At 54.4% G+C, this 15,106-nt stretch overlaps 1 protein-coding gene across 1 annotated transcript in view; it reads left to right on the forward strand.

Moving 5' to 3' along the window:
- Positions 1-15,106, forward strand: part of AFAP1L2 (actin filament associated protein 1 like 2) — a 37,205-nt gene that overhangs the window by 5,043 nt on the left and 17,056 nt on the right. The window contains exons 3-6 of the mRNA XM_007469642.1: positions 1,599-1,673; positions 3,049-3,143; positions 10,172-10,262; positions 12,960-13,043. Coding sequence (XP_007469704.1) covers positions 1,599-1,673; positions 3,049-3,143; positions 10,172-10,262; positions 12,960-13,043 — 345 coding nt within the window. The remainder of the gene's footprint in view (positions 1-1,598; positions 1,674-3,048; positions 3,144-10,171; positions 10,263-12,959; positions 13,044-15,106) is intronic.

The raw sequence follows: 15,106 nt of genomic DNA on the forward strand, positions 1-15,106 counted from the left end.
CTCTCACTGCTGTGGCCTCTCCTGTCGCGGAGCACAGGCTCCGGACGCGCAGGCTCAGCGGCCATGGCTCACGGGCCCAGCCGCTCCGCGGCATGTGGGATCCTCCCGGACCGGGGCACGAACCCGCGTCCCCTGCATCGGCAGGAGGACTCTCAACCACTACGCAACCGGGGAAGCCCTAGGCTGTCATTTTTAATCTTTGTTAGTTACAAATTCCCTAACATTTGAGTTTTGTACATTTGAAAATTTCAGTTGGGTAGAACTAGGCAATATTTCATCACAATTATTTTCCATATACTATGCAGGCAAGAGAACCAAGGCACACAGGTCAGCTGTTTTGCTCAGAATTACTGTTAATGGCAGAGCTTGGCCGAGGCTCCCCGCCCCCCATTCCCTACCCTGTCTCCTGCTTCCCCCTGCAGAGTGCTTTAATCCTGTGCCATGCTCTGGAGAAGGTACAGACCCAGCCCCTCAGTGGAAGTATGCAAGTTGTGGATAACTACGTTTAGACTTTGTAGTTCCCTCTGATTAGCTGCTGCGGCCCTTGGTATAGGGGTGACGTTGCTGACTGGTTCTGGCAGGGCTGGGCACCAGGGTGGCAATCCCACGGGCTGATGGAGGAAGATCCATCCAGCCGTACCCTCCTCCTGTTCCTCTGGGTTCTCAGGGCTCTGTTGACGCAGGCCTGCTGGCTGGAGTCTAGGCAGTCTGTGGTGTGGAACTGGCTGGCGCTGAACTGCCTCCTTCGCCAGGGGTTTGAATTGGGCTCCTTGGCTCTGTAGCACCATCTCTAGCCACTGGAATTTATCAGCCGCAAGTTTCTAGGAAATGCAAATTAAGAGGCACAAAGAAATGCAGGAGGATTTCTAGGAGGAGAAACACTCAGATCAGTCTCCTCTGCAGGCTTCTGAAGAAAGGGTCCAAGGCTTTCTCTGCCTAGACATGCACGGGGAAGGTGACAGCCTGTACAGAAATGTTTTTAAGGGAGGGGAAGGGCTGTGCACTGCAGGTAGAGCAGGTAGCTGCTGGTCCTGCAGGCCCAATCCCAGCACACTCCCCACTCCAAACCCAGAGCTCAGGCCCCCACAGTCACACCCCACCTAGAGGCCTGGGAGCTAAACTTCCAGGTCCTGAATATGACCTATCTTATATAGACCTCACTCTGGTTAGCTGATGAATGTAATTCAGACTAGGGTGAGAATGACTGATAGGAAATGTTTTACAATTTAAACAAAATGCTAGGAAACCCAGAGAAATCTCTGCTTGGTGGAATATGAGGCACATCTTTAAGGTATGGGTGCTTTTCCACTTAAGACTTTTATTCCCAAAGCTATCCTTCTGTACCCTCCCCTTCCCTTCCCTCCCCTCCCCCCAGGCTAGAAAACTAACAGTCAGCAATTTGGTATTTCTTTTTTTGGAAATCTGTCAGCTCTTTGTACAATGGACTCTTTCAATCAACTCAAAATGTTGTATGCTTTTACTGGAATCCAGACTGATGACAATGTCTCTGAGGGGTGGAGGGGACATCCTTTCTCTCTAGAGGCCCTTTCCCTTCATGAAATCACATGAAGCCTGTGTCTTCCATCCTCCTTCTGCAGGTTCTGATGAGGAGTACATTTATATGAACAAAGTGACGGTCCACAAGCAACAGGATGCTGAGTCCCAAGACAAAGGTACGGGGCTACCGCTGATGGAGTGGCCAGCTCCCAGGAAGGGGGCCAGTATAAGCCTTGGTTCCGTCCCACCCCTCCTTCCTCCCAGCCAGGACCACAGACAGGCCTAGTGGGGTTATTTTTGGAAGTCGCATTTTGGTTGATGCTATTTGGGGTTGATGTATTTTGGGATGTCTCATCAGGCCACCTCCTTGCCTCTTAAAGGTCTCGTGTCCCCTTCGTGGATAAGGATTCAGTCCCTAAAATCTCTCAGCGTTTCCCAGCATCGTCCCGGTAATAGGAAGTTATAATTCAGATGCTCTAAGAAAGCAGCTGTATAGGTGCTGATTCCACAGCCCCAGCTTTATGACTTTTGACAGAGGTCTGGATTTTATGAGTGTGTGTGTGTTGGGGTGGGGGTGTGATGGCGAGGAGTCCGTGATGTCAGCAGCTGCCTTAATATTCTATCGAAGGTTTTGTTCAAAGGTGATCACTTGGCAGAACATCTTAACTTCCACTGGAAGGACAGGTGGTGTCTTCCATGGCGTCTTAATCTTCTCTGTTCTGCTCTCTGCTTTTGTCTGAAAACCCTCAGGAGTGGGTCCAGCAGGACCCCAGGGAGGCCCAGAGGTTTGCAGAGCTGCCTAGCTGCAGAGGAGAGGGGATTAGAAGCCCCGTCTCCCAACTCTCAAGCCTGTGACTCAAAGGCAGAGGCTTAGCAAGACGTGGGAACACAGCATCCCAAAACATTCATTCCTGTTAAAGACTTGGCTTCAGGACATCAGCCAGCAAAGCCCCAAGGTCAGATCTGCCTGAACCTGTCTGTCCCCAGCTGGCTTGGCCACCTGCTGAAGTGGTCAGGCTCAGAAGAGCCTTTGGTGCCTTTTTCCTTAAAAGTGCACAGAGGGTTGGTGGCCAATGTCCCCAGTGTGGCTCTCACCTCCTGCCCCACCACCAAGCGTGGGCTCAGCAGAAGTGCCCTGCACTAAAGCAGCCTCCGGGCCCTAAGTTGTTTGCCTTCCGGGGAAACCATGGGGTGGACAGAGGTAATCACAGGGTCGGTGCTGAGAGCAGCTCCATATAGTGACCACGGGCAGCTCCTCCGCTCGCTGGAGCTCCGTGGCCACGGGGCACTTTGGACATGGGGCCGGTGGAGGACAGGGTGCGGAACCTACCAGAAACCTCAGACTAGTTCCTCCTGAGGAAACTGCCCATGGCTGATCTTCCCTATTCTTGGAGGAAAAACAACACTGGCTCCAGGGACCGCCTGCCCGGGTAATTACCACCTGCCCAAATAGAACTCGGGGCTCATGTGACCAGAGATTCCTGGCTACTGAGACTCCACTGCAAGGCTGGGTGCCCCCCACCGAAGCCCTCTCCTGCTTGCTTCCCACAGCGCCCGAGGAGCAGAGCCCACTGACTAACGGTGAGCCCAGCCAGCACTCCTCGGCCCCTCAGAAGAGTCTTCCAGACCTCCCGCCACCCAAGATCGTAAGTGTGGGTCCGGGACCCCTCATTTCCCTGACTTGGGTCCCGTGAAGGTCCAGTGCTTCTCACAGGTGTCAGTCCACCAAGTGTCTGGCATTTTCGGAGCACCTGTTGTCTGTGGGGTCTGGGGCACCGGGAGGGACGGAGACAAGTAAGCGTGCTAGCAGGTGACATCATTTGCTCAGCGCAAAGAGGAACGGCAGTGCGAGATGAGGGTCCCTGTGTGTCCGAGGCTATGCCAGGCTCTTCACCAGCACCCCATGAGCGGGGCCTTGTGCAGACATGGGCACCAGCTCAGGCCACAGTGACCTTTCAGAAATGTAAACCACATCACACCACTTCCTGCTTGAAACCCACCAAGAGCTCTCACTGGACTTGGGACAGAACATCCACATTCCTTCACGTGGCCCCAGGGCCTACACGGTCTGGCCCAGCTGCATCTCCAGCCTCATTGCATCTGCCGTGCACTAGCCTCCTTTCTGTTCCTGGCTTGTTCCCTGTGGTCAGTCCTGCCTCAGGGACTCTGCAGTCCCCGGGCCCTGGCCCCTCAAAGGCTGCCCCCTCCTCCTGTCTCAGACATTCTTAGACAGACTTTCCCTGACCTACCATGTGAGGCATCCCACCTCGGTGCCTGCCCCCATTACTGCCTGCCACACCGCCCAGTTACCCCTCCATGTTTATTATTTGCCTCCCAGAGTAGATGTAAGCTCCCTGGATCAGGGACTGTGTGTGCACACAGTAGACCACACGCATGCTTCTGGATGGATGGATGGATGGATGGACTCCTAAAGACTTGGGTTCAGGTTCCAGCTCTGCCGGGTACTAGCTCCTTGACCTTGAGCAGGTTATTTAAGGTCTCTGGCCCTCTGTTTCCTGGTGTTTAAATGAAAGGAACATGAACATCTCGCACCTAAGCTCCTCTTATTCAGGGGGCGTGGCAGACTACATTAGTATTCAGTGAGGTGAGTGGTAGTGTTTACATTTTATGGGTGAAGAACCGAGAATCAGTGGGTTTATAATATCCCAGTGTCACACAGCCTTGAAGTGGCAGGACTTGAACCCAAGTTCTTTCCACGCTAGGATCTGGCTGGGAAGGATTTCTGGCACCGTGGGACTGCACGGTCACTGAGCTCCCACCAAGCCATCCATCCCCGGATCTGTAGGCTCAGGTCACCACTGAGGGGGTCCCGTCCCCAGACTGGCCCCTTCATTCATGCCTTCCTGGGGGCAGTACGGTTCTTCCCGCTGCTCTCACAGCTGGTAGGGCAGGCCTGGAATGTCTGGGCAGCATCCCACTGCAGGAGCCCCTGGAGCTGGGTGACAGCTTGGCAGGGACCCTTCATCTCAGGCTGACTGAGACTTGATGGACTGAGCATCAGTCCCTGGGTACCCCAATATGCTGATGCCATGAGTGACTGCCATGCTCTGAGCCGCTGCCCACTCCGTGCACACAAACATGGTCCTCCCACCACCTGCCAAAAAACAGAGGCTCAGGGAGTTAAAACAACTGGCCAAGATCCCACCCCTGGGAGGTAGCAGGCCCAGGATTTGTATGCAGTTTCTTGGTTTCTGGGCCACTCTGCGGCCTCCCGGACTCTTCAGCTCGGTTTCTTAGCCAAGTAAAGGTACAAGTTGTGTCCCTTTCCGCTGCAGGCTCCCCTCACTTTCAGCGCCGGGACTTGGGGAGGGGGCATGGCCTCTCAGCTCCCATCCAGTTGCTGCTGGTTTTAAGCAGATGGGAGGTGTTGTGGTTTTCGGGTTACGCCCCAAGCACCCCTCGCCAGATGGGGGGAAGGAGAGGTGGCTGCAACTTTCCTAGCCCGAGTTCATGTCTGATTCTGACCAGGGTGCCTTTGGCCTCTGTGCAGTGGGGTGCCACTGCCCACCCCACGTGGGGCAGCTAGCTGCTTAGGGGTCCACACCAGACGGGAGGAGCATTCACCTGGTGGAGCCTCTTAGCGGTGACTTGCTCTGGAAGCCCGTGTTTGACGAACGTGGTGGTGGACTGGGAACCCAGGGTCTGGGGCCGGGTCATGGTCACAGAGTCCGGCGGCCCCGCGACTCTGGCTGGCTTTTAGTGCTCCCTTGCCAGCCTTCTGTGACCCCGGCACAGAGGCCCCAGGGGCTCGGGGGGTGTGAGACGCAGGGCCTCCGAGCAAGCCCAGGGCTGTGGCCGTCCCCTGGAGCGGACTCCCGGCATCATCTGTGTCTGTGGGCCGTCGGGGCCAGGAGAGGCTCGAGAGGAACCTATCGCTGCACTGGAAAGACACCACCACCCGAGACGTGCGGCCTTTCAGATGCGTGGTGACGGTTCCCGTGGACATACTCCAGGCCGTGGGGCGACTTCCAGCAGAGCGAGCGGCCTTGGCAGTCTCGGCTCCTTGTGGAATTTCTCTGCCGAGAAGGACCCTTCCTAGGTCCCTCCTAGTTCTGTCCCAGTCGCCCACCTCCACCCCAGGCCCTTCTGGATGTGGAGTGAGGAAGGGGGGGTGCAGAACCCGGGGTCCTCCCTGCCTGCCCACACACGCCTGCTCCCCTCCAGCCTCCTCTCTGGTCAAGTCTGGCTGAAGACGTAGTCCAAGGCCCCCAGAGGAGCAGTGTCAGGGCGGAGCGGGGAACAGCTGTGTCTTCTGGCTCTCACAGGAAGGAGAACCAGAACAGCAAGTAGTTTGGGAGGGAGGGAGCTTGGCAGCCTGAGCCTGGCTGGCCCTGCGACCTCTCTTCCTCGGCCAGAGGAAGCCGTGTCCCTTCCCACCCTGACCCAGGAGCTTCAGGGCACCACAGTGGCTTGTCCTCTTGCATGCCCGGCCCCGGGCTCTCTGATGGCTGTAGCACAAGCCGGGTGTCTGCCTGGGGTCCTCAGTGCCCAGGGCTGGGCCGGGAGCGTGGCCTCTGTCCCAGGCTCAGCCCGTCCAACACTGGAGGGGGCAGCCAGGGGTCTGGAGCAACCTCATGGGTGTGGCCAGTGACTCAGGCAGCCGTGGCACTTCCAGGCCACGGTCTGCATAGCCAGGTGCGGCGGTCGCTTTCCGAGAGACAGACGTCTGCTGGCACCGTCGTGCTCCTGGCCTGGGCGGCCATCTCCGCCCACCTCCCCTCTGAGGCCTGACCACGCGTCGGGGCTGGACTTCTGCAGGCTGCTCTGCGGGGTCAGGGAAGGCCGTCACCATGGTTGGTCTGGGGAGCTCGGGCTGGATCCGCTAGCCCCCACCCCAGAAGCTTCCACAGTGCATTCTGGGGCAGGTTGCTCAGAACTGCAGGGGCGCCCCAGGTCACCTGGGCCACCCCACATCTTCAGCTCTGTGTCTCATCTAAATCAGCACTGGCCAGGTACAGCCGCCTGACCAAATCCTGCACCACCTGCTTTTGTAAATAACATTTTGCTGGAATCCAGCCAAGCTTATTCATTTGTGTATGATTTATGGGTGCTTTTGCGCTACAGTAGCAGGATAGAAGAGCTGAGATCAGAGCCGCCGAATGGCCTGCAAATCCCTAAGTACTGACTGGCTCTCTACAGGTAAAGTTTGTCGATCTCTGGCAAGTCACACTGAGCAGGGTGGCTTTCTTCCCTGTCCCTTCCTGTGAACCCTCAGGACATTATTTTAGGTTCCGAAGTCACATCTCTTCTGCTTCTTCGTTGAATGTGCACCATCTTCATCATCACGATGATAAAGTAACTTTCCTTTATTCTTAATTCTGGGAGTTTAGGATCTCTTGCTCCTCTGACCTCTGATGATAGGCCATTGCGCCTGTGTAATTATGTGACTCTCTTCTGAATTGTTGGAGTCGTTTTATCCTTTAACGTGACCCAGGCCCGTATCTTTTGCCCTGGCCGCCTTGAGGACAGGGGCTGTCCTGTTCTTTAAGGCGGTTGAGCTTGCTATAAGCCAGGTCATGCCCAAATACCTCCACTGTATCCTCCCAGAGTACACCTGTTCTTCCCCCACCAAACATGCATACAGGCACCATTTCTCCCTTTGATTGATATTTTTATATCTTATTTTGAAGGTTAGCGAACACTAATATTTATTATTTGATAGTGCTGAGCATGGTTTAATCCTTACAGTGACCCCATGTGACAGATACTTCTACTCTCCCCATTTTATAGCAAAGGAACTGAGGCCCAGAGAGGTCAAGTCAGTTGTCCAGAGTCACACAGCTCGATGTGCCAGTGTCAGGATTCGAACCCAGCCCCGAAGGTCAGATTCCTGTCCCACTGCCCTATCTGCCTCTCTGTATAGATCCATTTACAGATGATTTCACAGTGAGAGGCTTGGATGACTCTCAAGAAACACCCCCTGGTGCTCAACTCCTAGACGGAGGGCAGGCCCCCTGTGGGGATAATGACCCAGCAGGAGTTCCCGCAGGAGAGTTCAATCCCTTTCTGTCCTGTTCTAATCATGGGAATCCAGACCAGAGCCAGACCTTGGGTGCTCAGAGCTTCCCTCCGGATGGGATCCCCACACCCTCACCAAGACAAGGGTTCCCACATCCTGTGATGGGGAGTGGGGCTTCTTGGAGGCTGCAGCTGGAGGCCCAGCCCACTCAGGAAGCCTGAGCCCCAGGACCCAAAAGCAGAGACCTTGTCGGGGCCCAGGTAAAGAAGGCATTTTCCCCTCAGACCCCAGGAAGCTGGCTCTCAGAGGCAGCCCTTCCTCTGGCTGACCGGGGCCAGGAATAGCCGAGAGGAGCAGAGATGTCTCTCCAGGCCAGGGGCAGCAAAGGCAAAGGGTCATCCACTAGCAGCTACCAGATGTGTCCACCGTGTGCGAGGCCCTCACCCCGGCGAGGAGCCCGGCCGGAGGCACCACTCACAGCCGTCGCCCTTCCGCAGCCGGCCCGGAGCACAGCTGGGCTGCTTAGGAAATGAGCAGATTATTCTGTTCCTTCCTGCTTGCTGTGTGTCGCACCTACTGGGGCTGCAGGCTGCTCAGAGCCTGCCTCTGGGACTTGGGTCAGCTCTCTCGGCGTCGGGCCAGATGGAGTTCGAAGGACGTGGCATGGGAGCCGGGTGGTGGCCTGGCCTCTGCTGACACTCTTCATGCGGACCTGTCTCAGCTTTTGCCGGACAGCAATCCAGTAACCTGGCTCCTGCAGGGCGCCTGGGTTGTGGAGGCGCCCAGACAACGATGACAACAGCCTCCTCGTACTGGATATGTGCCAGGCCCTGTGGAAGCACCATCACGTTTTGTCTCCTTGAATCCTCGACAACTCCAGTACTAGTCCTGTTTTATGAAGAGGGAAAGTGAGACCCGGAGAGGCTGTCACATACCCATGGTTAAATCTATGGACTCCTAAAGGCTGGATTCCAACCTAGTTACATTCACTCTAGAGATCACAGGAATAGATCTAGTCGCCAAGCCACAGAAGACTTGGCTCTGGGGAGCCTGGTTTTGTGCAGCAGCTGCAGGAGCATTACTCTGCCCCCAGGGGAAGCTGGGAACTGACGCCCTTGTGGTCCCTGCTGAGTACTGTCCCACGGGGACGTGAGCCCACGCTGCCTGTTCTCCCACCACCGCCTGGGCCAGGTCTAGGGAAGCTCTCTCTGTCATGGGTCCCCCAAAGAAGCTCATTTTCCAAGGCAAAGGTTTCTAGATTTCCCCACCTCCTGCCTCTGTTCCTGGTGGGGCAAGGAATCCCCAGCAGTCCAGGGGTCCGTCCGAGGTCAGGGCCCTGTCTCTCCTACGATCTCCCTGTACCCCCTTTACCTTAAGAGCCGTTCTCTGTCTTCACTTGGCACCCCCCGAAGGTCCAGGCCTGCCCCTCGTGTGGAACACCCAGCACAAGGGCTTCTCAAAACCAGGACTGAGAATGCACTTCAGCTTTTGCCATTTCTGTTCTCATCATGAATATTCCCTTGGCCCTCTTCAGGGACTTCGTGATTCAGAAAGACATCAGAGACTTGTGTGGAGGGACACTTACACGTTCATGACCTATATATAGTAATATTCATGCCACCATCTACCTCTTTCTCCCCTGCTATTGCTTATGAGATTACCGTCATAGTCTAGTGCCCATCTTACAGATGGAATAATGGAGGAGAGAACGATTTCCATGCTCTGTTCTTCTCCACAGTTGCATATGTTTTTGTTTGTTTTTTTCCCGGTACGCGGGCCTCTCACCGTTGTGGCCTCTCCCGCTGCGGAGCACAGGCTCCGGACGCGCAGGCCCAGCGGCCGTGGCTCACGGGCCCAGCCGCTCCGCGGCACGTGGGACCTTCCCGGACCGGGGCACGAACCCGTGTCCCCTGCATGGGCAGGCGGACTCTCAACCGCTGCGCCACCAGGGAAGCCCTGCATATGTTTTTATTCTACTCAAATTATGCTCATTCACCCTCATGCCATGTAAGAAATGCTGGGTGGTCCTGTCCTCTGAGCATCCTTCCTTGGTCCTAAATGTTCATCACACCCTCCAGGCTCCCATGGAGCTTTGACCTTGTCTATTAAAGCACTTGATAAGGAGCTGTGAGCACCTAGTTAAGACTTTCTCAGGACTGACTCCTGACCATCTGGATGTGTCCCTCAGCTAGTCCATGGGAGCCATCCAGTATCTGCTGAGCAAATGATTGAACTTGTTATGGGAGAAGTTTGGGAGTTAGAAGCCAGGTCCTCTTCCTCTGTGTACCCCTGATCAGCCCTTGTCTTTGTAGAAAGTGTATTCTATGTAGAAGCCATCATAGCTACGACAGCTTGACTCCATCTGGTCTTTCAAGTGTGTTATGTCATGTGTACAATGATATTGTGTGTGTGGTGGGCATCGGAGCCTCATTTTGCAGGGGGCGGGGGGAATGCTGAGGCTTGGTGAGGTTAAGCAGTGTGCCCACGGCCCTCCAGCTGGATGCAAACCAAACACTGTGGATGGAGTGGCTGATGGGAGTCACGATAATCCCTGTTCTCCCTCTCGACTTGCTTGATGTCCAAGGTGGGCACTTTTTTCTTCTGGTTCCCTCTCCTTCCACCCAGAGGGTTAATTCCAAGTTGTTCCCAGTGTATCGTATCTGAAAATGTTTGTTTTATTTGTTCATACCACAGATTCCAGAACGGAAGCAGCTCTCCACCCCAAAGATCGAGTCTCCAGAGGGTTACTATGAAGAGGCTGAACCATATGACACATCCCTCAATGGTACATCCTGGGGACGGGGCTCGGAGGGGGTCCAATCACTTCCTGCACGGATGCCAGTGCCAACTCCCCTGGTGGTGACCGGCACACTTACCCTGGCTAGAAACACAGGGCAGCCTGGGCGGCTCTTACTAGAGAGCGTGGCCCGAATTGAGAACTGGCCACAGAGCATTTGGCCTCTGGTCTGCTGGGGAGCTGAGACCTACAGCAGACCCAACCCACCTGCAAGGAGGGGCTTGGGGTGGTCCACAAGGAGCTGGTTTACTGTGTCTGATGCTTTCTGTGGTCCTGCCTGGATGTTGCTGGATTCAGCACAGAAATGTGACAAAGAAGAGGTGTGTTGGCCGAGAGGCACAAGGCCCCGTAAGCAATGGAAATGTGGTCAGGCTGAGCCAGAGCCCCAGTTTCCAGGTTCTTTCGCTGGACTAACAGTCACTGGGCTCCCACCATGTACCCAGCATGCTTCTAGGAATCAGGAGCTCAGCAGCACGCAGGATTCAGTGGGGTTCAGTGGTCACGGCACTTAGATTCTGCGAGGGAAGACAGACAGCAAATAAACATAGGATGTGTCAGGTGGTGATAACTTGTCAGGATGGAAAGCTGCAGGAGCTGGGTTGGGGCAGGAGAGGGATTTTATTTTAGATTAGGGAGGCCCTCTCTGATAGCATGACCTTGAGCAGATTCCCAAATGAAGTGGGAACTGGGTGGGGCTGATACCTGCAGGAAGAACTTTCTAAACAGAGAGCACAGTACATGCAAAGGCCCTGAGGCAGGAGAGCCCTTGGCATGTTTGGAGGCCATTGTGGCAGGAACAGGTGGGGTTGGGGGAGAGAGATGGGAGATGGGGACACAGAAAGCAGCTGTAGGCCTTGGTAACGACTTAGGCTTTTCTCTGAATAGACTTCTCTCCAGCCTTTGGAGGGGAGGGTTGTTTGTGGCTGACCTAACTTAGGTAGATGGCCTTTGCTATGGGGGCAGGGCTCACGCTGGAGTCATCTGTCCTCGGCCAGTGGTTCTCAGCCTGATGAGGTTGGATCAGAAATAGAAATGCTCTCGTGGGGATTCTAAAACACAGAAAGGCCTTGAAGGTTCTGGAACAAAGAGATGGTTGTGGCCCCATTCTCCCAGTCCAGTAGCTGGACTCTCTGGTCCCCTCACTCTCCCTTTCTTACCTCCTTCTCTTTCCTTCCTTTGTAAGTGAAAGGTCTTTGAAGGCATAAAGCAACTTGCAGATGTCAGCGGTAAGGATCCCTGGTGGTGGGAATGAACTTGGCCAAAGGAGGGGACCTTGTTGGTGTCACAAAGAACTGGCCCTGGGATGAGATGGGACCAGTCACTTGGAGCCACAAGGGATTCTTGTCCTCTTTCTTCACACTTTACCTACTGTCTGAGGTCCCGGGAACTGTGTGGGAGGTGAGGGCTTCTTTGGCCCAAAGGAATTTTATTCTAAGAGGCTGGCTTTGTGGACAGACGTCACTTAACTTGTGAGGTGTTGCCAAGTCACCGGCCGGACTGTGATTTCAGACTGGAGCTGAGAGCGCGGTGGGGCTGTCTGGGTGCGTCTGGAAGGTGGGAGCAGTGACTCACCCCGGGGAGCACCTCCATGTGTCTGAAGCCCATCTCTCTTGGGTGTGGCCTGTGCCAGCCGGGGCCTGCCTCCCAGACGCTCCCGGGGGCCTGCTGGTGGGGCAGACACCTCATCTCGACACAAACAAGCAGTCAGAAGGATCCCGGTGTTTGTCTCTTGACTGGGAGCTCATATTGGTTTTATCCAGAACCGGGGGGTCATCACAAGGTCAGCAAGGAGGGTGGGGAGAAGCCCAGTTGCCTTTTGTCCCCTGCCAGCTCGAGGACGGAGGATGACTTGTGGGGAGCTGGTCATACTTACCACAAAGAGGGGGCCTCCCCTGCATCATAAGCCGGCCTGCCCTTGGTTCCTGCCTGCTGGCCCCCACACCTGTCTGACCAGTGGGACGCACAGGTCACAGCAGCAGAAATGACCATTGGACTCCCACCCCTTCCTCTACTTCTTTGGCCAACAGCGATTCTGCTGACTTCCTGGAAAAGACCAGTTGCTTGGCCTCTTGACCTGCTTTATCAGCAGTCCGCTCACTGCTTCCCTGGGTCAGGTCCTCTCTCTGAACAAGTTTAGTAAGTGCCCTGCCGGCCTGTGCGGGAGCGATTAGGTAGAGCTCCTGCATTGCTGGTGTCTCCTGCTAGAGACAGTAGACATCAGCAACGGCAGCTGCTGTAACAAACAACCCCTCTTGCAGCTTAGAGTAACCCAGTGCAAATCTGATTCTCACTCACGGAATAGTTCAGCTGGGCGTTACTGGTCAGCAGGCTCCGTCCAGCGTGGGCTCGGTCACCTTCTGAGGCCACAGAATCCACCACAAAGAAAGGGTGGAGAACCTCTCTGTGCTCCTTAAAGGCACCAGCCAGAGTGACACCCAGTGCTTCTATCCACATTCCATTGGCGGCAGGAAGTCACATCTCTGGACGGGAAGGGGCTGGGAAATGATGTCCTTGGCCAGGCTGGGGTACACCTGACAAGCCCACATCTCCGATGGGAACGCACTAACTTCTGGTGGGAGGGCAGCCGCGTCGCCACATCTCTTTGTGTCTGCATTTGGGTCTGCCGCCGTCTTCATCTTCTCTCTCTTCCTCTTGCCTTTGTCTGTTCTTCTGGATACCACACAGATCATTCTGGCAGATTTCCCCCCAGTGGAGTCCCCAGATGGGTGCAGGTGCCTGAAGGAGTCGTTTACACCACGATCACCTTGGGTACTGCTTGTCCCAGAGCGGGAATGCCGGTGATCCCATCTGCTGCCTGGCCCTCTCTGAGGCGGGGTGCATGCCCCGAGGGTGGCCGCCACCCTCTTCCCGTCCTCTTGCATGGGTTCTGCATGCACCCGCCGTGTGCTGTCCCTCTGCAGACCCCTGCCTGTAGCATCCGAACAGATGGCTAGAGGACGCAGAGCGTGGCATGGCTGTCCTGCCCTCTGTTCCCGAGGACATGCCACAGGACACACTGGGTGCAGTCTCCACCTGGGGACAGCAAGAAGGGGTATGGAATTATCTGAGCATCCTGCCTTTCACTCCTGTTCATCCTGCGACCTCTAGAAGCCAAGTACCTGTTTAAGAATACCCTACATTTATGATTGGGCCGTGATCACTCTTAGAGATAAATAAAATGGTCAATACATTTGCCCTAGATTTCCTCCAAGCTGTTCCAGGTAGCATCCCCATCGCCCTTGGAGGCAGAGGGGCAGATGTTAGAATTCTCCATGGAACGTGTGGGGCAACCCCAGAAGCACAAGACAGCCGGGGGCGGGGAGGAGGGGGGCGGAGTTCGGCCAGCTCCTTCACACTCAACTCTGTAGGCTTTGCCTATTAATCTTCATCACTGAAAGAGCTATGCCAGTGACTACATCATTCTTATTTCATTTATTATGCAGCTAATGCAGTGCTGACAAGGGGGACATTTTTTAACAGAATCACCCTGATCCTACCACCACATCAAACCAACTATTTTGAGTTCTCTCTGAGCCTTTCAGTACTGTTCTCTTTGTACAGACAATTTTAATTGTGCTTTCTCACTTACCGTCTTATCTTAAGGAGTTTCTCAAGTTGCAGACTAGTCTTCAGAACTTTCACTGATTACGGTTGCATGGTACGCTGGATGAAATCAGACTTTCCTGAGTCTCCTTCTGCTGACTATTCAATAGCACTTGAATAAATATCTTAATGCATGTAACCTTCCCCCATTCCTTCCTTCCTTTTTTAAAAACTAGTTTCTTAGGATAAACTCCCAAGACTGGGATTCCTGGGTCGAAGGGTATGAATGTTTTTATGGCTCTCGAAACAACAGGCTGACAGGTTGTTTCCTGAGAGGCTGGTGTTAATTTATATTGCCACCAGCCATACGAGAGAGTTCAGGGTCCCCTACTGGGTAGCACCACTATTTTCAATCTTTGTTTATTTAATAGGTATAAAATTGCGAACTATGCAACTTTTTTATTAAGCCAGGAAGGGGAGTAGTATCACACTGCTTTTCAAGAAGACTGATATTAAAATAGTCAAAGTATTATTTTTAAAAATATTAAAGCAAAATAAAACACATTTTCATTGGCATTGTAGCCAGAGTAACTGTGGCCGTGGCCTCATTCTAATTCAAATGCGGTTCTGTTTTCTTAGTATTGCAGGAACCTAGCTATGCAGGTAGTTTAAGAGGCTTCTGGAGGACAGAAGATGGGGGACCCATGGGCTGTCTCTTTTCTGATGGGTAACGTGGAGAAGAAAGAGAGGTTTCATTCACTCTGACTCAAGGGGACAGAACGTGTCTGTAGAAGTCACAGGGCAGCAGATGTGACTTTCTGTTAGAGCTGCCCAGTAATAGAAGGAATTGTCCAGCAGTCGGGCGGTATGAGCTCCCCGTCCACGGGGGGATTCAAGCAGAGGCTGGGGCAGGGTTACGACAGACAGGATTCCTGTGCTGAGCCAGGGGTTGGACCTGGATCCTGAGGTTCTCCTTTCTCGGTGTCCTGCATTTCGGGGTTTGATTGACTGATTTTTTTCTGCACCTAGTTTTTGCTGGCCTTGAATAGGGCAGTGAGGCCTGGGGAGCAGAGAAATTCCTGCAGGGTGGTGGAGGCAGAAACCGAGGCATGCAGAGCGGGCACAGGATCGGGTGCAATTTGGTGCGTTTTGGGATTCTTTTAAACAGAATGAAAACGTGAGGGTGGCTCGTTGCTAGAAAGGAAGGGTAGCAGGTGGGGATGGGCAGAAGATGCTAAGTTCGTGACGGGAGGTGCTCTGTGGGGAGGGAAAGAGAAAGGGGGCTGTGG

This window comes from Lipotes vexillifer, unplaced genomic scaffold (genome assembly GCF_000442215.2).
Source record: "Lipotes vexillifer unplaced genomic scaffold, Lipotes_vexillifer_v1.1 scaffold240, whole genome shotgun sequence".
NCBI classification, from domain to species: Eukaryota; Metazoa; Chordata; class Mammalia; order Artiodactyla; family Lipotidae; genus Lipotes; species Lipotes vexillifer.